At 36.4% G+C, this 27,652-nt stretch overlaps 1 protein-coding gene across 2 annotated transcripts in view; it reads right to left on the reverse strand.

Annotated features, from left to right (window-relative positions):
• Positions 1-27,652, reverse strand: part of LOC127448057 (integrin alpha-6-like) — a 57,080-nt gene that overhangs the window by 12,590 nt on the left and 16,838 nt on the right. For both annotated transcript variants that reach the window (XM_051710322.1, XM_051710323.1), the window contains exons 2-20: positions 20,726-20,853; positions 17,421-17,500; positions 16,999-17,260; positions 15,139-15,270; positions 14,647-14,860; positions 14,332-14,525; positions 11,751-11,845; positions 11,200-11,327; positions 11,025-11,114; positions 10,863-10,924; positions 9,900-10,069; positions 8,181-8,324; positions 7,715-7,830; positions 6,408-6,567; positions 3,317-3,400; positions 2,467-2,546; positions 2,262-2,339; positions 1,580-1,682; positions 561-737 (exon numbers count right to left, since the gene is read on the reverse strand). In XM_051710322.1, the coding sequence (XP_051566282.1) occupies positions 561-737; positions 1,580-1,682; positions 2,262-2,339; positions 2,467-2,546; positions 3,317-3,400; positions 6,408-6,567; positions 7,715-7,830; positions 8,181-8,324; positions 9,900-10,069; positions 10,863-10,924; positions 11,025-11,114; positions 11,200-11,327; positions 11,751-11,845; positions 14,332-14,525; positions 14,647-14,860; positions 15,139-15,270; positions 16,999-17,260; positions 17,421-17,500; positions 20,726-20,853 (2,497 nt within the window). The remainder of the gene's footprint in view (positions 1-560; positions 738-1,579; positions 1,683-2,261; positions 2,340-2,466; positions 2,547-3,316; positions 3,401-6,407; positions 6,568-7,714; positions 7,831-8,180; positions 8,325-9,899; positions 10,070-10,862; positions 10,925-11,024; positions 11,115-11,199; positions 11,328-11,750; positions 11,846-14,331; positions 14,526-14,646; positions 14,861-15,138; positions 15,271-16,998; positions 17,261-17,420; positions 17,501-20,725; positions 20,854-27,652) is intronic.

Here is a 27,652-nt window from a genome sequence, read left to right on the forward strand (position 1 = left end):
ACAAATCCGTTGCCATGACGATGCAACCCTGTAATTCTAGTATTGGATATAACTTCTTATAAACACAAATAATGTTTATGTCTTGTGGCTATACTTTTGAAACTGTGTAAATGTTAGTGTAAATGCCTTACTGAAACTGCTTTTTTTTTTTTTTTTTTTTTTTTTTTTTTACGAGGGGTGAGATGAAATTTGTTTTTTGTGGTAATCAACATTTTGTCACAAATGCTGTTGATTGAGCTTAACTTGTACTGAACCTGGAATATTCCTTTAAGAATAAAAAAGAAGTTTGCTGGATTTACCCTGCTAAATTAAGGTGGAAATGCATCATCACAATCTGTGAAAGGGGTTTACTGCCAAGCAATGTAGCAAATTGGTGTAGCATTCAGTTACAGATGTGGATTTACTGGCTATTTTACAACGGGTTTGCACATGGATATGGAATGTTAGATTTAGAAATATCTGATATATAATAAAAACGTTTCCTTGAAATCTGGTTTCATATTTGACTAGTTTTAAAACACATGAGGAACGTGAGGATGAGCTGGGAGACTGTTTAGTACCTCATTCAGTCTGAGAGGGTTTATCTCACTCTCAGGTGAACAGGTGACTAACTGCAGATCTTTTGTGCTAATCTTCATCAGATACAGCAGCCATTTCCCCACAGCACTCTCTTTAGGCCACTGGATGTTCAGAAAAGCAGTTCCAAATGACTTCAGAGGCTTTCCCAAGTTAATCACCTGCAACAAACACAAAATCAGCTCACTTGGTACTTTTTTTTTAAAATGCCTGAAGTAGAAAAGGCTTATTATTTGGGCTGTTGATTTACCAAGTTAATTCAGTGCAACTAATTATATAAACATAACATGTTAAAGATAAGTAACACCACTAATAATAACCCCGGACCATTTAAGCTTGAAATACCACCTTCACGTTTTTACGATTCTCAGTCAGAAGGGGGCAGTCAGTTCAACAGCAGCTGTACGTATAAAGGCAACAAACCACACTTACTGACAGCAGACAGCACAAGAGGAGGACATGTTCTTGCATTCAAATGCAGCGGGACGGAGCACAACTCCGTTTCAAACTATGTTTAACTTGACGCAGCATCCTGACAATGCAGGTTGACGCATCGCAACCAAAGTGAAATGCTCCAAAAATGTCCTTCTGACGCAAGTGCACACAGGCACATCCTTAGAAAAGCACTGATAAAAATTATATTTCAGACAGATTGACTAATTCGATTGCAAAATGGATTGCTGATGACTGCAGGTATATAATATACTGCCTTCTAAAGCCACTTTTTGTATTGTCTAATCAATGATTTACTCATCTGTCATAATAATGTAATTTATTTTAATTATCTGGATAATAAATAAATATATCTACAGTTTGTTTGTATATATATATATATATATATATATATATATATATATATATATATATATATATATATATATATATACTTATTTAAATAATTTGATTAATAAATTGCCATATCATTTAATTAATTTGATTCAAAATTGTAATTGATTGACAGCCCTACATATTACTGATTCTTAAGAATTATTTAAACATTTACTCTGAATTCATATTCAATCAAGCTGCCAACTTCCTCCTCTGTCTTCATGGCACTCTCTCCTCTGACTTCACCTCCAAAATAGACCTGAGAGGGCTTGGCCAACCTGATAACGACACAACAGTCAAATACATACATGACATATTAATTGATGTTACACTACTAATGTGTGTGTAGAGTCAATCCCAGGTAAGTGCATGATGGTGGCGATACAGTTTGCTTCTCAGTAATTATTAGCAGCTGCTTTTAATAATAATAATAATTAATAATTTTCTTTATTTATCACACATTATACATTTGCACATATACAGTGAAATTCTTCTTTTTCACATATCCCAGCTAGGCTGGGGTTGAGTGTTTTGAACTGGGGTTGAGTGTTTTGCTCAAGAGGATGATGTCGATAGAGCAGGTTATTGATTTCAGTAATTCTTAAGTTCAATTCTTAGTAAGCGCTGCATGGGATTGACCTTGAAACCATTGCTTCTGAAGCCTGGATCCTTTATCATAAAGTTTCAGCCAGTCCAACTATGACATGAACTGCACAAAAACTGAAATTACTTGAATGTAATGAATGCATAATATTACTTTGATGAATTTGTGTTGGTACCATTGTCATGTGGTACACATCTAAGCACATCCTGGTGATTCCTAATGATCAAATGAGAAATAAAATGAAAATGCGTACCCTTGTACAGAAAGTAGAAGTTCAATCACCACCTTGGCTTTGGCCTTTATTTTGCCCATGCCCTCCTGTGAACTCGTTCTGTAGAAGATTTATATTAATTGTCACAATATTGATATGCTTTATGGTGACATTTCTATTAATATGTCAAACATTTCAAAACCAATACTGTATTTTTGGCAGAGGAAACTTTTGAGATTAGACTTACGTTTCCAGCTGAAGGACGATCTCTACATCTTTGGTGTCGAGAGAGATCTTGCCAGTGCTCAGTATGATATAGAACGTTACCTACAAAAACATTTATAAGATATAATAATATGACAATATACAACAATGTCACACACTTTTTCAGCCATCTTGGTTCCGGAAGTATTTTTCCCATTCATTTTTTCCATAGAGTTTGTATAAAATCCTTAATAAAAGAGACCAACCAGCTCCAAGGTGAATCACAACATTACAAACTTTGTCTTTTTGTCTGATTTTCAAATACTTTTTTGCCTTAAAACAAAGGTACAAGATTGTGTACTGAACGTCTTTCACGAGGACACAAACTACAATCCCATGACGCATTGTGAATTATGTAATTGAATTAAAAACAATGGGAATATATAAAACTATTGATTTAAAGTTGATGATTATAAGTATAGAAACAAAATATTTTAAGTTTATTCAGATATAGGCAAATATATAAGTAGTTTGAGAGTGTAGGGTGACCCACTCAATGGTGTTATTCATAGTACATCATGCAAGTGGGCGGTCGCTACAGAGCTCTTTTGGTGTGCTTTGTGGGCTGTGATTCTCTGACTGGTGGATTTTCTCCCTCAGGATCATGGGTAGTGTAATTCTTCAACAGGAATTCCACTATTAAAGACAATTTCTTAAATTACACAGACTGATGGCTTCAACAGGAGTATATATCATCTGTCTTTAAAGGTTTATGAGTTATTGTTAATAATAAATTCCTCTATGGAAGAAATGAATGGGATTTTTACTTCCAGAACCAGACTGTTCTCTATAAATGAAATAGAAAAATAAAGCATCTTTGAAGAACGACTGACCTCTGAATCTCGTTTAAATGGGTTTCCCAGCTCACAGTCTGCCAGAGAGCCGTTCTGATTGGCTGCACAGATCACATGCTTATCCTATGGGACGACAGGGATTCAGTTACACATCATTACAGCATAAAAGTTAGATCATTAGACTATTACTTAAGGGTTTTTAAGGGCTTAAGAATAGGTCTCCAGAAGGGAGGTTTCCTATTTTGAGGACTTTAAAGTATGAACCATGGGTAAATGAGAAAAAAAAAGAAAAAAAAAAAGAGAGAGAACATGAAACTTTCATGGAATTCATGGAATTATTTCATAAAAAATATACAAATAATATTTTTTTTGTAGTGATATAATAAAAACATAAAAAATGATGGCTGCAAACGGCAATTTTGGGATACAAGCAGTTTGGAAAAGCAGAGAAATGCAGCCCTGATTTGTAAAGGGCAAAGTAATTTCATTACTAAGTACTCTGGTTACTTTGTAGGAATGATGTTTCCAGAATAACAAGGATTTGCAAAACTTCATTTCTGTCCCCCATTGTGAGTTTTCCGAAAAACATATTTTTTCGAACTCCTTGGACCATTGGTCCAAATCGCACAAAATTTGGCATGTATCATCTAGAGACCCTCTAGACAAAAATGTTGACAAAAAGAATTCTGATTAATGAAATAATTTAGAAAATATATGTCAATTAATTTTTGGGCAGTGGCACAAAGTCCTGGACCAACTTTATACTAGTATGTCTTTAACTAGTAACTACTATGCACTTAAGCATTTGATACAGCGTACAGTGCTGTGGAAAAGTATTTGCCCCCATCCTGATTTCTTCTATTTTTGTGTGTTTTTCATACTAAATTGTTTTAGATCTTCAAATGAGCTATAACATAAAACCATGGCAACCTGAGTAAACACAAAATACAGTTTTCTTTTTTTTTTTTCTTTTTTTTTTTTATTGAAGCAAAAAAAGTTATCCAGCACCTTCATCACCCATGTGAAAATCTAACTGCCCCTTTCAACTGAATAGCTGGTTGTGCCACCTTTAGCAGCAACAACTTCAACCAAACGCTTCTGATAACTGGAGATCAGTCTTCTACAACGCTGTGGTGGAATTTTGGCCCACTCTTCTTTGCAGAACTGCTTTAGTTCAGCCACACTGGAGGATCTGAGCATGAACTACCCGTTTAAGGTCCTGCCACAGTATCTCAATTGGGTTCAGGACTTTGACTAGGCCACTCCAAATCTTTAATTATACTTCTTTTGAGCCATTCAGAGGTGGACTTAGTCCAATGCTTTGGCTCATTGTCTTGCTGCATAATCCATTTGCGCTTGAGCTCCAAATCACGGATTGATGACAAGATGCTCTCCTTTAGGATTTTGTGGAAGAGAGCAGAATTCATGTTTCCCTCAATTATTGCAAATCGTCCTTGCCCTGAAGCAGCAAAGCATCCCCACACCATCACACTACCACCACCATGCTTAACCGTAGGAATGAGGTTCTTTTTGTGGAATTCTGTGTTTGATTTACACCAGATGTAACGGGACCTCTGTCTTTCAAACACTTCCACTTTCGACTCATCAGTCCACAGAACGTTCTTCCAAAAGGTTTGAGGATCATCAAGGTGTGTTTTGGCAAAATTCAGATGAGTCTTAATGTTCTTCTGGGTTAGCTGTGGTTTTCACCTCGCCACTCTTCCATGGATGGCATTTTTGCCCAGAGTCTTTCTGATAGTGGAGTCATGAACAGTGACCTTCATTGATGTGAGAGGGGCCTGCAGTTCCTTGGATATTGTCTTTGGCTTTTTTGTGACTTCCTGGATGAGTCGTCGCTGTGCTCTTGGAGGAAATTTGGAAGGTCGGACACTTCTGGGAAGGTTCACTACTGTGCCAAGTTTTCTCCATTTGGAGATAATGGCCCTCACTGTGATTCTTTGGAGTCCATAGTTCCTTTGGCATAGTGTGCTACTGGGTGAGACCTTTTAGCTAACTTCATGCTGCAGAAAAAAGTTCTATTTAGGTGTTGATTTGATTGAAAAGGGCTGGCAGTAATCAGGTCTGGGTGTGTCTAGTCCAGCTGAACCCCATTATGAATGCAGTTTCATAGATTTGGGGATTTAGTAACTAAGGGGGCAAATACTTTTTCACACAGGCCCAGTTGGTATTGGATAACTTTTTTGCTTCAATAAATAACATTTTCATTTAAAAACTGTATTTTGTGTTTACTCAGATTGTCTTTGTTTTATGTTAGATTTTGTTTTAATTTTTGAAACAATTTAGTGATATTCACAAAAACAGAAGAAATCAGGATGGGGGCAAATACTTTACCACAGCACTGTACTAATTATGTAAATATGTGTTGTTGCATTGTACTTACATTTAAAGTACCTGCATTTCATTACATCTGTAGTTACACTGTTAACCTTATCCTCTAACCCTAACCCTAAAACCTAACTCTAACCCTAATCCTTCCCTTAACCCTACCCGTACCTCAACCTCAGTAGCAGCAAATGTGAATCTTGTGAGCATTTTGTAGAACAAAATGTAGCTACACAATATGTAATAAGTCTTGATAACTATAATTACTGTATGTATTTCAATGCTTGTACATAGTGGTTAAAGACACCTAATATAAAGTGGGACCAAAGTTACTGACATCTGATCGATTTTAAAGAATACATTTTTTTTGTGTGTCATACGGCCAAATGTCCCATACAGTTGAAAAGATATTAGCTAAAATGTTCATACGCTTATTTTTGCACCACCTAGTGTAGTATGTGTGTTTGTGTGTGTGTGTGCACTTAAGTAGTAGGTGGGATTTGGGATCATCCTGCCAAATTTGGTGTCTCTAGGACTTACATACAGTATGAGTGAAATAAATGATACAGAATATTAGAGCCTATTTTCAAGATTTATGCATTTAGTTTTCATAGCAAAATTCTATCAAATTGAAAAGATTACTTATTTCAATTTCATAACAAAATTCCATCAAATTGAATTGAGTAAAACTTTAAAAAAAAAATTGTGTAGAAAAGAGTGCCACAAAGACAGGTTCAGCTCACGTTTAAGGACAGATTACAGTGTTTTAAATGTGTGATACACTCACAGTAGTTCTCAGAGATCTGAATCCAGAGTATGACAGTGATTCATCAAACTGCCCCATCAGTTTAGCTTCATGGGCGTCATCTCCATTCCTGTTCCTCACCGTCACCTCCAGAGCGATGTCTTTCTGATCACTCAGAGAAATCACTGGAACTCCATTCTCCCTGAAAGACAGTTTTGTCTCATTACCAAATAATTATATAAGAACAAGAGAAAACATGGAAACAGTTCATGCCATTAAACCTTAGCTTGAAATAGTATGAATGCTTTTTAAGAGCTCTACAGTCCCCCAAAATACTTTTAGGCAATTTTATTGCAATGTTGTGTTTCATAGATCAATCATTATTATGTATTTCACAGTCTAACATTGTTAAATGGGTCAATGATATGATGCTCATTTTTTGGGTCAATTAAGTTATTCAAAATACATTGAAAATGTAATACACACAAAATAACTACTTGAATACACCTCTACTATGATGAACATATTTTTTATTTCAAAGTGATATTTTTTCTGGGGTTCAAAGTCAAAATGGTTTAATCAGTGTAACCATACAGGGACAGTATTAAAAAAACAAAAAACAGAATCTGTAAAAAGAAATTTTGGCATAAGTAATTTGCAATATTTGTATTTGTATTATTATTATTTATTATTAATATTATATTTTAATAAAAAATAATGAAATATGATTAATTGTTATTAATTTAAAAAAAATGTGTCCATCAAATCAAAGTCAGCTGATGTAACCAATATGCAGGTAGCCATTCTGATTTCATGTGACAAAAAACAAGCAAACAAAAAAAGACCCTTTAGATTCTCAAGATTGCTTCTGAAGTTTTTTATTTTTTATTTGAATTTTTTTATATTAGATATTTTGACATTTTTTGACATGCACAACTCACCACACACCCCACCGAGAGCGAACCACATTATGGCGACCACGAGGAGGTTAACCCAACGTGACTCTACCCTCCCTAGCAACCGGGCCAATTTGGCTGCTTAGGACACCTGGCTGGAGTCACTCAGCATGCCCTGGATATGAACTCACGACTCCAGGGGTGGTAGTCAGCGTCTTTACTCGCTGAGATACCCAGGCCCCGATAACTGATACATTTAGATTTTGTAATTCTCTACTAAACACAAGCTCTCTGACTGTAGATTTCCGGAGGTCAGGAAAAGGTTCAACCTACATTAAATGCTGTGATCTGTGTTTGATTCCACACTGCATGTTTGACTGCATGTATATGGGGTTTGTTAAGCATGTTTTAGTAAGTTTAGTAGTGTGTGATGTTTTGTTGAGGAATACATACAGAGGAAGAGGAGGGAACACGTCCTGGTTGGTCTCTCTGTAGCAGAACCTGTACTGCAGATGTAAGTTACTCTGACAGATGTTGTCAGTGCCACAACCCTCCTTCAGGAAGTTCACCTGGGCCAACAAAGATAGCAACTCCAATCATTTTATGCTTATTAAATTTTTTCATTAAAATATTTACAATCATTTTTATGCATGCCACATTTATTGTTAACATTAATTTTTTTTTGGTAATATTGATGTTAATTGAGTAACACAAATATGTACACTAAACACATATTTTTCTGTACTCCAAAGCAAAATGGTTAACTTTACTAAAAAGAATAAAGTTTACAAAGCTTTTCAGGTTATAGACAAATTCATTTCAATAAGTTCCTTTTTCCAATTAAAGTAACATTAAAGTGAATTATGTTTTCCAGTGAAGGATCCCTCAAGGTTCCTACAGTAAATAAGGCTGTGTGTACCTCAGTGATGGTCTTGATGGGCACAGTGGAGTCCAGTATTGGCACTAGTTGTGGCAATGAACTCTGCCGTTTGCCTCTCTTAGCACTCTGAATGGCCACAGACACCTCGATAGGAATTGCTCTCAACTTATCCCTGATTCCATCCTGAAAATGATTACATAACAGATGCCACTCAAAATATACTGAAGTGTATAGTCAAAATATAATCAAATGAACATTTAGCCAATTAAAGCTTAGCCCTCTATTATACACATGCCAGAAGCTGTTGAATGTGATGACATGCAACTCCCCAGTCTCAATCTGAGAAAAGAGTGCAACAGTGCCCACCCACTTTTTCAGCCATCTGGGTTCCAGAAGTATTTTTCTCCTTTATTTCTTCTGTAGACATTATATTAAATCATTCATGAATGAGTTGTATGCCATGAACCAAAACAACCAGATCCAAGGTGAATCACAGCATTACAAACTTTGATTTGAAGCAAAAAAGTATTAGAAATCAGACCAAAACACAGTTACAAGACTGTGTACTTAATGTCTTTACATGAGGAAATGAACTACAATCCCATGAAGCATTGTGAACGACATAATCAAATTTAAAATGATGGAAAATCTAAAACTACTTAGATATTATAATATTAAAATATTTTCATATTTGCAAATATATAATAAGTTTGAGAGTGGGGAGAGTGACTCGATTGCATCATTCACAGTGTATCATGGGAGTAGGCGGTCACTGCAGAGCTATTTTGGTGCACTTTATAGGCAGCAATTCTATGATTGGTGGAGATCAAACATGGTATTAAAGAGATAGTTCACCCAAAAATTAAAATTCTCTCATCATTTACTCACCCTCATGCCATCCCAGATGTGTATGACTTTCTATCTTCTGCAGAACACAAATGAAGATTTTTAGAAGAACATTTCAGCTCTGTAGGTCCATACAATGCAAGTGAATGGTGACCAGAACTTTGAAGCTCCAATAAGCACATAAAAGCAGCATAAAAGTAATCCACAAGCTCCAGTGTTTAAATCAATGTCTTCTGAAGATATCCAATTGGTTTTGGATGAGAACAGACCAAAATATAACTCCTTTTTCACTATAAATCTTGACAGCAGTCTCCTTGGTGATCATGATTTCATGCTCGATTACACTTCCTATAGCGCCATCTAGCATTCTGCGCATCCGTGTAATCGAGCTTGAAATCATGATCGTGCCAAGAGACTGCAATGGCAAGATATACAGTGAAAAAGGAGTTATATTTTGATCTGTTCTCACCAAAAACACATGGATTTAACCACTTGAGTCACTTTTATGCTGACTTTGTGATATTTGGACCTTCTGAGTTCTGATCCCCATTCATTTGCATTATATGGACCTACAGAGCTGAGATAATCTTTTAAAATTCTTCATTTGTGTTCTGCAGAAGAAAGAAAGTCATAAACATCTGAGATATTATGAGGGTGAGTAAATGGTGACAGAATTTTTCTTTTTGGGTGAACTATCCCTTTAAACATGATATCTAAAAAAATAAGTTCGAAGAACACTGATGGCTTTAACAGAAGCATAAACCATTGATTAACAGCCTCTGAGCTCATGGTTGGTCTGTCTTTAAAGGTTTATAAGTTATTGATAAAAATGAATTTGCCTGTGGAGAAAATGAATTGGATTTTAACTTCCAGAATTCGAGTTTTGGACTCTTTTAAACAAGCTTCATTTACTTGTAGTCTGAGTTTCGTCTTGTAACAGGCATTCTTGTTCTGTCCTCGTAGCTCCAGAGTGCCAGACGACTGGAAGTCCTGATCTATCATGTTCTTCTCCAGAAACACAACTCTTGACGGGAGACCCAACTTCCTGCGGTACCACTCTGCCTCAAATGTGTAGGAAATAGCTGGCAGGCAAAAAAAAAAAAAAAGGTAGATATATATAGATAGATATTTAGAATACAGTATGTCAGCTATAGACTGCAGAACAAATGCATTCAAATATGTAAATACAGCAACCATTATTTGATCACAGAATCTAAAACACAGCCAACAGACTTCTTTCCAATACAAAAATCAATAGACAGTGGATCATGATGTAACTCGACAGGCATTATGATAGAAATGAATTGGCCAAATTAAACTAGATAAAATATGCATGTTCATTTAAAATAAAAATATCTACAATTAAAGCAATCAAATACTACACTGATCTTAAAGGAATAGTTCACCCAAACATGAGACATGACGTCATGATGTTTGGTCACGAGATGCGTTGGATGTTATCAACATAGTCTCCTTATTTGATTTAAGTGCTTTATTAATGATTTGATTGTGAATAATGACTTACATTTTGTTCAGTTCATCACACAGTGGTTGTATTCCCTCAGAAGACTTGCAATAAAGTGCAATAGAGTCATATCTATTACTTATACTGAGGTTTTATGACCGGAGTCACTATTTACTTGTGCTATGGAAAATGAACCCAGTGTAGAGTTTTTAGAATTTCACATTTTGGAATTAGCATTTTCTATATACTTATATAATAATTGTTTAAAATTATAGTATAAAACAATTATTTCCCCCTGTTTAGTACAACACTAGATTTCTAAAATTATAGTATTGCTTGGTAAATTCAGAGTAAATTTTAAATAAATCTTTCATTATAGTTTCTCCACATAAGAACAGAAACAGACTCACTGAGTTTGGGGTTGTAGGTGGGAGGGTTTGCTCTGTATGAAAAACAAGCTTCCACAGTCAAGCTGTAAAATAAGAAAGATTAAACATATATAATATCTTCCCACAGGAGGGTTTAAAATGTATCTTTCAGAGAGCTAAGCTATGGTTTTGTCAGTATCTCACCAAATACTGTTGCCACACGTTTTCTTCATCAAGTCAATTTCTTTTGGTGTAACCTTGATGTCTTTCTTGATGCTTATGACCGGTTTTGATCTGCACATAAGAGAGACATTACTACAACTCCTCAAAGAATCCAGAGTTAATGACTTGAGTGTGAAGAGAAATGATCTATCAGTACCTGTATATGAAAACGGTATCAGAGAGGGAGCCCACAGCCAGATCAGGGTACGAGTTCTGATCCAAATCCATATTTCCAGCCAGAGAATAACCAAACATCTTAATGTTGTGCTGTTTGCCCTCCAGTACCTGCAAGAAATATCAGTTGTGTTAATATCTGTAGACCAAGATAAGGCTTTTTTTTTTCCATAATTATTTAGAAACATTGCTCGTACATAATACATAATACGTAATTATACATAGATCAATGGAAAATAATAATATCAACTGGAATATAATAAGACCAAACAAGTAAGAATCTATTTTTCACCAATGTGCTTTTACCTGCAAATGGAAAATCTTTCAGACAAGACAACATTGAAAAAAGCTCAATTATGGAGTCTGACAGTGCCCCGGACTGCTTTCAGTTTCATTATTATTTGACCCATGTAATGTCATACTGGTATTTTCCATTAAAACTACAGACAGAAAAGAGGAGAGAGACAGAGAGAGAGAGAGAGCGAGAGAGAGAGAGAGCGAGAGAGAGAGACAGACAGACAGAGGGTGTCTAACCTGAGCTGGTTCAGTACTGATGCCGTCAGCAGATCCATGGTAGATGTAAACACATCCAAACCCAGAGTCTGCATATGGAGCACCAACTGCAAAATCTGACAGAAAAGAGGAAACATCACTGTGATAAATCCATCCTAGTCTAAACAAATAGTGTTCAAAAATCTATGTAGTATTAGACACTAATAAGTGAAACTGTGCAGTTGATATCTTAAAGACCCCATGAAAGCAAACTTAGAGTTTTGTTGCTTTTGGTCCATGTCTGTTGGCATACAGCCATTCAGGCTGATTAAACCACTGCCCGTACTGTTGTTAAGGTGAAATGTCCACAGCATGGCGCCAAAAGCGAGTTAACATTTTTGGTTGTAAAGGATGTAATGCAGTCAACAGGAATGCATATTTTATTAGCCATTTGCCCAAATCCAAACCCAAACCCCAACCCAATATGGAGCACGAAACCTTCAAAAATAATAAATGAAAAAATATATAAAAGTAAATAAATAAATAAACACACATTTTCATGCATAAATAAATTTATAAATAATTAAATGTGCAATGAGATATACAATAATCATATAAATACATAAATAAATAAATGCACCCATCAACACAAAAATAATACAATATTATACAAATAAATGGTTGGGGAAATGCAAAAATGTTAAAGGAAATGCAAAATTGAAATTTGATTTTTAATTCCATAATTCTTTAATCATTAATTTATTTCCGTGTATAGTTACGTATTTATTTTTCCTTCGCACAACATGCTAATGAGAGGATGTCAACAGCCCTTTAGGCATCACAGTCAAACTATCGAGTGATCCTTGTCAAATGTAGCTGCTAACTGCCACAAATCATATAGACACATACATTCACTCTGAAGATATAGATAGTGTAGTTATTTTATGAGTCTTTGCAGTTCTTTGTTTATTGCTAGTCTGACTTCATCCATATCTTTTCTCTTTACATTTTAGTATTTTAATGTGCAGGCAAACATAGTTAAAGGGATAGTTCACCCAATAATGAAAATTCTCTCATTATTTACTCACCCTCATCCCAGGTGTGTATGACTTTCTTTTTTCAGCAGAACACATTTGAAGCAAAATAGAAAAATAACTTCGACAATTCAACGATATGACTCCAGCGGTTAAATTATTGTCTTCTAAAGTGACACGATTGATTTTGGTGTGAAAAAGATCAATATTTAAGTACTTTTTAACTCTAAATCATGCTTCCGGTCAGGAACGGTACACGCGTGTGACGTAATCACATAGTCACATGAGACGCGAGAACTAAGGCACGTGCGTCACAGTCGGAAGAGCAGCGCTGTTTACAAGTGAGAAGGAGGAACTCTGTACAGAAGCTTTGTTGGTTTTGGTTTAGATCTGTATTTATCTGTTTCTTTACTCACAATGGTGCGTTTGTGTGATTATCCTGGATGTCTCAACCGAGTGGAGAATGTGAGATTACGTTTGTAACATGGCAACGCAAATACGTCACACAAGAGACCGCTTGAACTCCACCCTCTCATAAAACTTACCGGAAGCGTTGGATTATAGTATAAAATACTTAAATATTGAGCTTTTTTGCACCAAAAGTGATCGTGTCGCTTTAGAAGACATTATTTTAACAGCTGGTGTCGTATGGATGAAGTTTATGCTGACTGTCTGTGATTTTTGGAGCTTCAAAAGAGAAATCTCAATTCACTTGCATTTTAAGGACTTACTGAGCTAAGATATTTTCTGTTTTTCTTCAAATGTGTTCTGGTGAAGAAAGAAAGATATACACACCTGGGATATCATGAGGGTGAGAGAATTTTCTTTGGGTGAACTATCACTTTAAGCGCAGCAATTTTACAATGTTCAGCCAATGGTGTCATAAATTCTGCCTACTGATGCTCGATTGACATCCTCTCATTAGTATATTGCATGAAGGAAAAATAAAAACGGAACTACATACAGAAATAAATGAATGATTAAAATAAATCTAGAAATCTAGAATTAAAAATCAACTTTAAATTTTACATTTCCTTTTACATTTTCCCCAACCATTTATTTATGTTTTATATTGTATTATTTTTTACATTGATAGGTGCATTTATTTAATTATTTATTTGTATATCTCCTTGCACATTTAATTATTTATATTTGTATTTAAGCATGAATATGTGTTTTTTTGTAATTATTTGTTAATGTATTTATTTTTTTATTATTTAAACCCTACACTTAACCATCAGTGGAATCAAAATGTAATTCTAGAGTGTAAATGCAACCTCTGAATCACACTGACCATTGTTTATGTAAACACGATTTCTTCTTGGTTTCCATGGAATAAAATATGCATTCCTTTGTACTACTATGTGAACATTTCACCCAGAAACTGGTAAATAACACTTCCATCTTTGTCCACTGGGGGCAGTGGTTTGAATTTCGGTAAATGCAGACCGATTTCAGCTGAAGAACCTTCAATCTTTTGTCTAGTGAAGTCACCATGAATTCAGCATGAAGTCTAGTGGTTTAGAACTGAGTTTTAGTTTAGAACACTAAAATCAGATATATAGTCACAATGAGCTCCTGCATTCAACCTTCAAATGAATCCAGATTAATGTCTCCAATGTTCTCCACAGACAGTCCAAACATGGAGTCTTTAGTTCCATTGAGGCGAGTAGGTGAGATGTCTTTCCACCTTCCAGCATTATTGATATAGACATACACAGCTCCACCCACTTCCTCATCTCTCTGGAAGAACTGCGGTGCACCAACCACAACATCCTGCCAACTGAAGCCATAATCAACAAAATTCAGTCGCCAACTCGCTATGTGTCAAATTCATTATAAACAACAGGTAAAAAGTCAAGTCAACCCATCAAGAGTTTTTCACATATCTTTCCTCTACCCACCCATCTCCATTCAGGTCCACCACAGCGACATCATATCCAAATGAGGATGCAAGTCCTGGTCCCTCTAGAATGTGTTCAGGTGTGAGCGCGGTGGACACTTCACCTTCCTTCCTCAGAAACACCACAGCTCCACTGTGATTGGCTCTCGGTGCTCCTGACACTACGATGAGCTTCCCCTTTTCTGTGATACTGTGACCAGAATCTAGAGAGAATCCTGGGAAGACATGTACATGTACAGTATGGTAATGAGACGTTGTTCAAAAATCAGTTACTGTAGAGAAACATATATAAACAAATTCGACAAAAGCAGTAACCGGGTGCAAGGGTGTAAATTTGGCTAGAACTTTGGGGGGGTTATAGTGTGAAGAATTTACATGTTTCCATTGATCATTGTATAAATGGGGTTTTGTATACATTTTTGGGTTTTGTTACTTAAACCGTTTTAGACCCTCTTAAAAACTCAAAACTATAATAACCCTGTTTCTGATTCACCTAAGTAACTGTTCGCTAGTACTGGCACGAGATTTGGATCCAGGCGGTTTTCATCCCCGACCTCATAAGGACCATCATCAAACAAGCCCATTTCCAGCAGAGTGTTGTTCTTCTGCTCCACACGCACTATACCTGAGACAGCAAAACAAAATGAAAAAACGTACGCTGTTATCGTGACAGGAAAAACTTATTTAAAAGTGTAAGACTGTTAGTTTTGCTGCTTGCAAAAATGTTGATTTCATTAGAATAAAATGTGCTACTTTTGAATAGCTGTCAATGGAGAAAGATCTTTTTTTTTTTTGCCTACTTAAAGAGATAGTTCATCCAAAAATGAAAATTCTCTCATCATTTACTCACCCTCATGCCATCCCAGATGTGTATGAATTTCTTTCTTTAGCAGAACACAAAAGATTTTAGAAGAATATCTCAATTCTAATGGTTTAGACTAAGGGTCGGCAACCTTTTTGACATGGAGTGCCATTTTTTATTTTTCTGGTCAAAGGCTGTGCTGATGCAAAGTTTTTCGCACCTGCATTCCGATCTACATCTTGATGTAATTCTTCCTCATGATCACACAGCTTGTTTTCATCAGCTGAATGGGAGACTAAACACTTTTAAAGTGTGACAAGACTCGCGCTGTGCATGAAAGCCATTAGTGCATCACAAGCTGATCAACTATTTCGCCCTTTTCTGTAAATCGCACCTGCAATATCCTAAAACTTTATTTCCAGGTTTAATTTATATTTTGAATAAACTCAGATTTTTGAACCGCACAATGTGGGTTTATGTTTTCTCTTTTAATCGTTTAATGTAATTTTGAGTGTGACTATGGTTTAAGGAGGGTGTAACTGTATGCTGGGTTGGAAATCTCAAGGATTAATAGTGGTGTTTTCCTTATTACATGCAAGTTGTTCTGAAAGCAAAAAGAAGCAAATTAAACACGGAATGTAGGCTGTCATCCGCGCAGTCTGACCGAAGCAAAGCGGGTGCGTTTACTCACGCGATTAACTGAAAGTGAAGTGCTGCCAGCTCATGAGTCTGTTGGGTATACTGCAGTCTCGTCAACTTTTTGTTCAGTCTCCCATTCGGCTCATGAAAACAAGCTGAGCGATCATGAGGAAGGATTACATCAAGATGTAGATTGGAATGCAGGTGCAGAATTTATATAAATAAAATAGTCTAGCTCTCTCGCGGTTGCTGGCGTGCCAGTGATTACCCCTCCGGGTGCCAATGATGGCACGTGTGCCATAGGTTGCCTACCCCTGGTTTAGACAATGCAAGTGAATGGTGAGGAAAGCTTTGACGCTCCAAAAAGCACATAAAGGCAGCATAAAAGTAATCCATAAGACTCCAGTGGTTTAATCCATGCATTCAGAAGCAATTTGATAAGTGTGGGTGAGAAAATGATCAACATTTAAGTCCTTTTTTACTATAAATCTTCACTTTCACTTTCAAAATGTGAAAGAATGTGAAAGTGAAGGTGAAGATTTATAGTAAAAAGGACTTAAATATTGATCTGTTCTCACCCAGACTTATCATATCGTTTCTGAAGACATGGACTAAACTGTTTTATGGATCACTTTTATGAAGCCTTTATGTCCTTTTTGGAGCTTAAAAGTTCTGATCAACATTCACTTTCATTGTATGGACCGACAGAGCTGAAATATTCTTCTTAAAATCTTCATTTGTGTTCAGCAGAAGAAAGAAAGTCACACACATCTGAAATGGCATGAGATTGAGTAAATGAGAGAATTTTCCTTTTGGGTGAACTTGTTCATTTAACGGTAACTGCTGAAGCTAACTATTTAAATATTGACCCCATGATAGCTACCACTGAATTTTATTCAAGTGTGTGTTTACCTTTCCAGTTGTATGCTCCTGGTGCTCCAAAGATGACATAATGGTAGTCTTTCGTGAAAGTGGCAGCCAGACCCTGCTGACAGGCCCCAAATCTTTCATGACCCCTGGTGCGACCATCACAGAATTTCCAGTTGCCCCCATCCTCATCTGATTGGCTGTCAATGCTCAGGTCCTGACTCAGCATGTAACAGCGTCCAGTGATGTCACGTGCCTCCTGTGCTGTGTTTGGAAACAACAAGCGCTGGTAGCGATGGGCACATGTCTGATGGAAGAAAAAAGAAAGAAAGAAAGAAAGAATAATTCCTCTAAGGAACTCTGTACTGAAATTTTGTAGGTGTCAGATAAATAAATGTGAAAGGGAGGACACTGTAACTGGAAGTCAATTAACAGGCCATTAACATTCAACAATGTTCTTGACGTACCACAATCTTGCCTCCAGGTCCCTGACTCTGAACCGTCACACCCATCCACTGGTTCTCTTTATTCTCCACACGAATGTCCACTGAGACATTCATCACACACAGAAACCATTAATAAATTATTAATTAAGTCATTATTACAATTCAACCCAAATCACAGAATCTTGCCACTGAAACGGTTGAATTAACAAACATTAAAGACAAGAAAACAACATATTTCCATAACATTCCCTACAGCACTTCCACAAAAACCATGGTTCACATCTGGAGGGTCGTGACCCAAAAAATGGGTTGCAGCTCTTTTCTGATTGGGTTACAGACAGCCGGGAAAAACAAGGAAAAATGCAAATACTATGATCATGCATGGTAAGATTAGCAAAATAAATAACTTTTAAAAAGGAGGAGAAAACACTTCCCAATCTTTAGTTGTTGACATGAAACGCTGTGCGTTCACTGTATTTTTTATTCACAGTTTTTTTTTTTTTTTTTTTTTTTTTATGTATGTGTAACTTGGTAATATGTCAATATGAGACAAAACCAATGAAATATAGAGAGAGCGCAAGAGAAGAGCAAGGTATTAGGAAGCAGAAGACAAAAAATATTAGAAAATAAAATAAAATTTCACCCACATCTCCCTACCCACTGTCTTTATTATTTTTAGCTGTTTTTATTTGTAAAAATTATCGCAAATTATCGCAAATAACGGCGCGAAAAAAGAATGGGTGCGAGCCATTCTTACATGTTTGCTGAAAAAGGAAAGCAATGTATTGGGTAACAGGGACAAAAATAATTAGAAAATAAAATAAAATATCACCCACATCTCCCTACTCGCTGTTTTTATTATTTACAGATTTTTTAATAATTTTTTTTCCCTTTGCAAATGGTGCCAATAAGTAGGGTGGGGTATTGATACAGATTTGCAAGTATTGCTGAACACGTGCTAATACCGGTACTGTCTCTTTAACGAAGAAAAAAAAAAAATTGCATTTTGCCTTTAAATGAGTGCATGTTAACTAGAGAGGACTCGATTGGTTTTATCTCATCTGTGCGATGCATGATTAGAATTAAATGTTTTTTTATTTTATTTTATTTTTTTAGTTGTTTTTGATGAACAACTGACTGTAAAGAACAGACAGGGTATTAAAAGGGACATTATTCAATGACAAATGGGTTGCGTGGATCTCGTCCTTGGACACACATTACACGGAACAACTTTTACTCTCAACTTGCTGTGAAAGGATCTCGCTGCTGAACACTTCACAACTAAACTACACAATTACTGGTAAGTGAAATATAAACATCTAACCAGCTAGTTGCCATATATATTCACTTTATTCGCATAGTACAAAATTTGGTTGCAAATGCGAGTGATTTCCTCTCATTGTAATAGAGGTTTGCGCACAGAGTGAAGGATCTCGAGATTAGGGATGGGCATTTTGGTCATTTTGTACTCGCTGAGTACACGAGGGGCAATTACATGTTCATAACTGTATATATAATAACATGTCTGACAGACGTCTAAGGCTGCTGCATTGTGTCTTGTTGTTCCAGTGTATTGTCTATTCATCATTATAGGCTGTTATAAAATAATGTTACAAAATGAACAAAAGATTCAAAATATAATGCATCATATTTTATCATTATGTGAAGATTCACTGCCTAGCTCGGAAAGAATGTGCACAATGCGCGTCGGTTCTTCCTTAAGGTTACCAAAGTAATCATTGTAAGCACGCACCAGTTTTTTTAGTGACTGTCTGAACCATCTATTTTCAAATCGCATTTGGCTTATCAGGAGATGCCATAACCATTGCGTTTTTAATATGGTTGTTAAGTTGAAGTTCAGTTTTGAAGACGCTACATTCTGTTCCATTTAGCTGCGCTCTGTCTAGCTCTGTCAAAGTGTTTGAAACACTCGCCTGCTGTATATGCGTTGCTTCAGTGCGTTGAGTCCACTGCCATACTGCCTGGTGTGTGTGTGTGTGTGTGTGTGTGCGTGTGTAAGTGTGTGTGTGTGTGTGTGTGTGTGTGCATGCGTCCAAGTGTTCGCTCGTGTGGGGAAAGCCTCGATGCTCCGTATTGTCTTTGCTGTGATTCATGAAGCATTCCATTCTACTCGGAGAGTCGGAATTTCCACCTTTCAACTGGGGAAAGTGCAACGGAATGACACTTTATATCGACATCTAACTTAGAAACTTGAATGGAAATCTTAATTCATTTCGTCGAGATGCAGGTGTGTTACATCACGCAAACATGACGCCACCCAGGGCAGGGAGGTTTACAGTCAGTGACAAACATTCACTTTTATTAAATAATATCCATTAACGAGTCAAAGTTCTTACATTAAATGATAATAAAACGTGTTTAGCAAATGTTTTGCAGAGACAGGTGTTCAAAACACAGATAATTGCTCTTTTTTTTTATTATTGTAACGATAGCATTGCAGCGTCGTATATCAGTTTGGTTGTTATGAGACATCTCTGATAATCAATGTACCCCTCAAAACCACAACATAATCAATCTCAAAATTAAAAATAAGCTCCCCCTTTGACACGTTTGTTTTTAGTTGTCAGGTAATTGTCACTGGATTTCAAATTAAGTGAAAAGTCACATCATGCGTGATCACTATCGATCATCGTTTTCATGATCGATCATTGCTGCCACATCCGAGTACCCGAGTACTCGAGTACTCGTGCCCATCCCTAATCGAGATCGTTCAAATGAAGATCACAATTAATCGGAAAAACTATATTTTTACCCATCCCTACCAATAAGTGCAAAAATGGGCGCAAGCAGTTCTTTCATGTTTGTTGACATTATCAAGAATAAACTGTGCAAGTTTGGGAATTAATTTCATTATCTTAATTTGACTTTTGATGATCTATTTGAAACAGGACAACGCTAAAGGCAGCTGTATTGGTGTGGCTATCCTTATGAGGGCTGGATTTAAAGGGAAATAAACCTACGATCTGAAAATTTTAAAAAGCGAATGCATGAATGTGCATAATAGGGACACAAATATGAGCAGCATGCACACTAGATGCTTTATTATTCATTATATCATGTTAATGATTTGCATATTGTTGGGATTCTTCAGTTCATGGTAATATTAATAAAGTTCATTTGTGACTTTATGGACATTTGTGTTCCATTTGCATGATAAATAATCTTAGTACTGTGATTAAACTTAAACATGCTTGTTTTTAGTATTTTGTAATATATTGTTTCATTTCTGGCACACTTAGGGTTATAAACATATTTTCTTATTTTTTGTTCATATAATTTTATAAAACTTGAAACAAAGCACTCACCATCATTGTCAAATTCCACCCGAGTACAGTCATCTGGATGGGTGGTGATGTCACAACTGTACAGCCCACCTGTGATGTTTGCCCTCTGATTGGATAAAGCCCTGGCCTTGGGAGCACCAATCAACAATCTGCACAAAGCAAATAAAGTAGATTTTTAATGTCTTTCTTTCAATAACTCAGGATTCAGTCAATCTTTACAATTAGCAATGCTTTTAGAACCAAATAAAGCAAAACTGCTATATTAGATGCTAAGTCATACATGCACACAAACAGTACGCAACAAAACATTTGTGGTATCAAGATGCAATTTTAAAGGTGAGGTAACGTCTCAATACTTTCTCGCTACATATTCAGAAGCACATACTTTCACAATGCAACTTAAGGTTCCATAGCTAAAGTTGCGCATTGATTGGCTGAATCTTTACCTACACTGTTTTTTTTTTTATTATTGATAGACAGATCTTAGGTCAAGTTATCATTAATAAAATGATCAAAATGATAGATAAACACCAGGAAATATGACAAAAGCTGTTTTCCAAAACCTGAATGCTATAAAAGCATTTTAAGGCATGATAACCATGTCCTGTAGGCCTATTGCCTTTGTAAGAGCTAGAATAATCCATTTGAAAGAGATGAACACAAAGTTAGGTCTACATAAAAATAAACTGTACAGAAAATTGTACTGTGGCGGGCAGTGCTGCATAACTCGTGAATATTAATTATGCTATGCACAGCAAAATATTCTTTTAAATTACCTGTCTTGATCAACAGTCGTTCTTGATTCAAGCACCAAATAAATATTTCACATAATATGGTAATTTAATCTCTATATCTGCCTCTGTCAGTCTTGGGATTTTGTTAATCAGTACACGAATACATAGATCAGCACTTTGATTAAGAACATGACTGATTGATCTAGTGGTAACTTTTTGCCTTTAGTTTTTAGAGGTTTTGGATTCTAATTCGCCCAAATATAACTTTTTATTTTAATAAAACATGATTGCATCTGTAGGTCAGTGGATGGGTGTTACACTTTAAAAATAAAATGCAATAAAAGATGCGAGGAGACGAGAGTAGTAGAAACACAGACATATTAATTGACAGTTCTGTATATGAATAAACAGCCCAAAATTCAGACAGCGATAACCACAAACTCTCCACTCTCCAGATACTTACAGTATGTTGGGGTGGCAAATGGGGTGGCAATACTTTTTCTTAGGGAAGCATTTGCCACCCTATGCCAACCGGTAGATCCGCCACTGGTGCCCTCAACTGACAAACATTATGAATCAAAGCCTCAATGATCCACTTCAAAGACAACACTATGAGAACGAGCAAAATGATTGACAGGTGAAAAGCGTCAATGTCCACCGTCCGTGGACACCTATTTGTTTGCTGTTTATAAAGTCTACAGCTGTAACAGAGACTGGTGAGATATCTCAGGACACTTATTTCGTTAATAGTGTTGGGCCTCATGTATTCAGATAGAAGACAAAGGCAGGCCTAACACAGTCGTAAAACCTAACTCAGGCCCCCACATACCAAGTCATAAATTGTACTGATAAAAATCGCGGCAAAATCAAACAAAGGGAGTCCAAAACAGACTACAAATCCCATGAAGCCTTGCTCACTAAAGGATCGAACTCTCAACTCCTATTGGATGAGGCACACGACAGAACGCACCTCAACCATGACATCATCAGGAGTAGAAATACCTCTGAAATGCTTCCGGGATTTGCTTCCAGCAACTTTGCTCGCCATGTGTAGGCGCAGCTCTTCGCTGCTCTCAGGTGCAGCCTCATGGCACAAGGAAGTAACGTCCGACTTGAAACTGTGGCCATACAATCTCCATCTCGCTGGACGAGTTGAGATTACTCTGTGTTCCACCGAACACTCTAACGGATCCGAAGGAGACCACCGAGCAATCCGCATCTTCAACCATTTGCCCGCAGAAGTGAAGAGATAAAAGATTTCTCTTCCATCTTCAATCAAGTCAACGTCGCCGATTTCTCCGCCAGCCCACCGAGAATCAGCAGCCGTACCGCCCGCCGACAGAGCGGGAAACGGCCTCCCTTCATCACCCGAGCCTCGAGGAAACGAGTCGGAGTCAAACAACAGATGAACACACATTCTGCATCCTCATGCGATTCAAGTAAGAGGTTTACGTCTGGGCAGAGATAGAATATTATAGTGTGTTATTCTTGTGTACCAAGGTTATTGCTTGTACAGTTTACAGACCGCCATGTCCGCTCATTATTAATACTCAGGGTATTAATTATCACGAATTTGGTTTGCTGTATTGTGGTCCAACCAAATTGGACTGTTGTGCATTTTCGCCATCGCGGGTGAGACCGGCAAACTGAGTTTATCCATTAAAGAATCAAAGAATGCGGGATGGTTTACGAGCCGTCCACCATGTCTCTGAGTGATAAACTAACAGCTGCTTTCTCTCCCACGATCGCGAAATCAGCTTTGGGGCCGTCACTTAACTCTCTCTCTCTCTCATACTAACCACACACACGCGCGACCCCTCACAAACATTCTGGCACACATTTTTGGCTAGTAGATAGCTTCGTGATAAAGCTCAGCTTTGTCCCTAAGCTATCGTACAAGCGGATACACGCGGTAACTGGTAGACGCCATTGACTGGTTTCTCTCCGCCCACATTCGCGGCCATATTCTCTGGCCGGAAGTCTCGCATGACATACTCTCCACGAGAGTCACGTCCGCCATTTTGTGCGCGTCCCTCCTTACACACACACACACACTCGCTCTCACACACACACACACACACACACACACACACACACACACACTCTCATGTGTTATAGGATTATTTTAGTTTCCATATTTAATCATATCACTGTTTAGTTTGTAGTTGTAAGTCGGAAGTTTATTGACTGCATTGTATTAATTATTAATTGATATTACTGCATAAATAAACTTTGTATATATTACAAAGAGAAGTGTTTTGGTTTGTTTTGCATACGCTTGTGTCATGCTGACGGGATGTCAGTGCTCGGATTCAAGCCTTCATTCATTGTTTTTTTTCCCGAAAATCGAGGAGATATTCTTCGGATGTCGATTTTCCTAATAAAACAATCTAATATTGAGACTGTTATACTATTTGGTTATTAGTCCCTAATTCCAGGGTGGTGCCCCGTCAATGTTAATCCTTATTAATATTCTATTGATTTTTGATAATTGATAATTATCTTTGATTGAATTTGAATGATCAATAAGCTAGTGTTAATTTCAATTAATGTTTCACAGATGTTAACAATTAACTATTATCTTTGATAATTGTTGATTTAAAGGATTAGAAAAGCTAACATTGATTCTCATCAATGTTCTATTGATTTTAATAATTAATAATTATCTTTGATAATTATTAATTATTGCTAATAACCAAACCCGCTCCTAAACGTAGCACACTACATTTACTGGAGCCCCATATGAGGTATTAATGAGTTAGATTCAATTAATTAATTTAAATATTAATTAATAACTAAAGAAATAATTATTAATTATTTCTGATAGTAACACTGATCTAAACAACCAGTAAAGCCCTACAATAGGGAGTAGGAAAAAATTTTGCATACTTTCCATGAAAAAATAAATAGCTTACAGCACCTTTAAGAGAACCAATGGCAGCTGGTAACTAAAGGTAGTTAATTTCTAACAGTAGTTTTCCCATATTGTGTTAGAGAATATAGAGTTGAATTTATGTAGTGATGAAGCATTTTTCTATCCTCAAGAACACAGCCACTCATGGATCCTTTGTAGTGTTATGAGCAGCCCAGCGGGTTTTGGAACAGAGCCATTGATTGGTAGGAAGATGAAAAATAGGAAAGCCTTTGTAATTATGACATAATTATCAGGCCTTTGTAAATATGACTGGTGCTTTTCAATGAAGAGGCTCTGACATTATATCATCATCAGTGGGTGCCTTCCTGTTTCCGTTACCCATCAGCCAGCTGCACCATATCAATTATTTACATACACACGGCTATCATCACACCCAAACTCAACACACCTCGACCATTATACACATAACCACATTTACATTCACAATAATTACCACTTACAGTTACTACCTAGGTCAATATTGTTGATATCAATACTTAATATTAAATCAAAAGTTTTTGCTACTTCTGAGGATAAAATTATTTAACATTATTTGAAAGCCGTCATTTTTCACACTTTGGGGCAGATTCACGAAACAGTTGCGCCACTTTTGCAATGGTGCAATTTAAATTGTGCTATTATCGCCAAATGATAGTAGGCGGTAAAATGAATTTTGTTTAAAAGGGATGTTTGTGAACATTTTCAACCAACTGTATCAGCAGTAAATAATCAAACAATCATCAAATGATGGAGAAGAGCGTTATAACCAGGGGTGGACTGGGAAGAAAAATCGGCCCGGGATTTTTTTTGTGGCCCATTCTGCATAACGTGGCGGCTCATTTCAGCTTAGTCTCGGTTCTCCTGATGGCCAGTCCGCCCCGATCAGCCCCAAAGTACATCAGCCCACCGGAAAAATGCCCGGTATGAAACAAAACACACACTTTTACCAGCCGCAGTTCATTCTTAGTGAATCTGTCCCTTAATATGCTTAAAGATTTTTTAGTATCATGTGTCTGTGTGACATTTGTTTTAATATCTATATATATATATATAGGATAAGATAGGGGAAGATGGCCCCGGGACCACACCTTAACTTTTTCTCGACCATAGATGGCACTAAATCTCATCTCAACACCTTTACTGAATGATCAAATTCGTCATTGGAAAATAGTGATCTGTGACATTTTATTATGTTGGATTTTAAAGTTTTTATGTCTATTTGTTAATGGGGGATCTGTGGACACAGTAAAGTATTTAGAATTGTGGAGTAAAACATTTTGTTTTTATTTTGAAGTGACATGGTCTATCTATCTATCTATCTATACTGTATATTATCTATCTATCCATCCATCCATCCATCCATCATCTATCTATCTATCTATATATATATATATATACACTACCAGTCAAAAGTTTTGAAACACTTACTCATTCTTTATTATAATTTTTTTTCCTTCGCATTTTAGAATAATAGTAAAGTCACCAAAACTATGGAATAACATAAATGGAACTATGGGAATTATGTTGTGACTAAACAAAATTCAAAATAAATTAAAACTGTGTTATATTTTAGAATCTTCACAGTAGTCACCCTTTGCCTAGAATTTGCAGACATGTACTCTTGGCATTTTCTCAACCAGCTTCTTGAGGTATCACCCTGGGATGCTTTTTAAACAGTATTGAAGGAGTTCCCATCTATGTTGGGCACTTATTGGCTGCTTTTCTTTATTATTTTCATCAAGTCATCAATTTATGAGGACATTTTTTTAGGTTACAAACTGGTAATTACAAGGGTATTATGCTATAAATGTGGTTTATGAGGACATTTCTAGAGTCTCCATAATTTAAATCACTTTAAAAACATACTAAACTATGTTTTATTGAAAATGTAAAAATGCAGAAAGTTTTTTTATGAGGGTTAGGTTTAGGGGTAGGGTTAGGGTTAGGGGATAGAATCTATAGTTTGTACAATATAAAAATCATTATGTCTATGGAGAGTCCTCATAAGGATAGCTGCACCAACATGTGTGTGTGTGTATGTGTGTGTGTGCGTGTATGTATGGCAGTGACTATATTGCGCTAAGTGTACAAATAATGAAATAATGGCAGATACTATTTACACCCCTACTTAAATACTAACATACAGTATTAGGGATTCCGTGCAGTGTTTTTATTGTGTTTATTTAGAGTCCCACAGACACCCGACACAATGCCTTAACCTAACCTTACCTTACAAAAAATAACCATGGTTTTACTACAGTACCATAATTGCACCATGATATTTTGTTGTAAATGTACAGTAACCAAACAATTAAAAATGTTTACTATGATATTACTATAGTAAAAACATGGTTAATTTTATCTAACCTTTTTCTTACACTGTGACCAAATGTGAGGAAATCAACCTTTATATTTATTTTTATTTATTATTATAAGTATTAAAGGAAATATTAAGAGTGGAGACTGGAAACACGATGGGAAAAAGGGGGATAAAAGGGGGAATCGAGCCCGGGTCATCCGCATGGAAAAAAGCACATCCACACCGTCGTAACACCCCACACCACTGCAGCAACACTACAGTTTGTCTTCAATTTCTGTGTGACTATTGGAGTGCAAATAGCTGCGCTGTGTGGCAGATGCTATTTTCACTTAGAAACTTATGATGCACATTAATTTTGAGTTTATTTCAATATCGATCTGCCCATATTTACTTACAGTACCACAGAAATACCATGTAACAATTCAACAACTGCAACAATAACCTCAGTGACCACTAATTCCATCATATTGTTGCAATACAAAAAAAAAAAACTTCATCTGCAGTGGTGCGTTTGATGAACACCTGGAATCTTTTCAACCAATCCCTGCCCAGTTCTTTCCAGGCACACCTGTCCCGAAAGAAGAGATTCCTTTATTCGACAGCCCACTCCTACATCTATTGTGGTTTGTTTAAAAAAAAATAAATAAAGACAGATCCAACATGCAATGAGACAAACAGTGGCAGTTTGCTTAACTCTACACACGGCAGTTCAGAACAGCTGGCTCAGAGCAACTGTTATTCTGATGAAACATTTCCAGAATATTTGGCAGCACTAACAAATCAACTGTACAGGGCACTTAGAAAATGAAAATGTGAAAAACTCAGCTCTGTCACACTTAAAAGAAATACAGGGAATGCATTGTGAAACCAAAAAAACAAAAAATGAGTGTCTCTTTTTCCAGATAGGACTCTGTGTGTGTGTGTGTGTGTGTGTGTGAGTGTGATTCTGACATAGTTACAGAATTAAACATCTCCAATCC

Source organism: Myxocyprinus asiaticus, chromosome 11 (genome assembly GCF_019703515.2).
Source record: "Myxocyprinus asiaticus isolate MX2 ecotype Aquarium Trade chromosome 11, UBuf_Myxa_2, whole genome shotgun sequence".
NCBI classification, from domain to species: Eukaryota; Metazoa; Chordata; class Actinopteri; order Cypriniformes; family Catostomidae; genus Myxocyprinus; species Myxocyprinus asiaticus.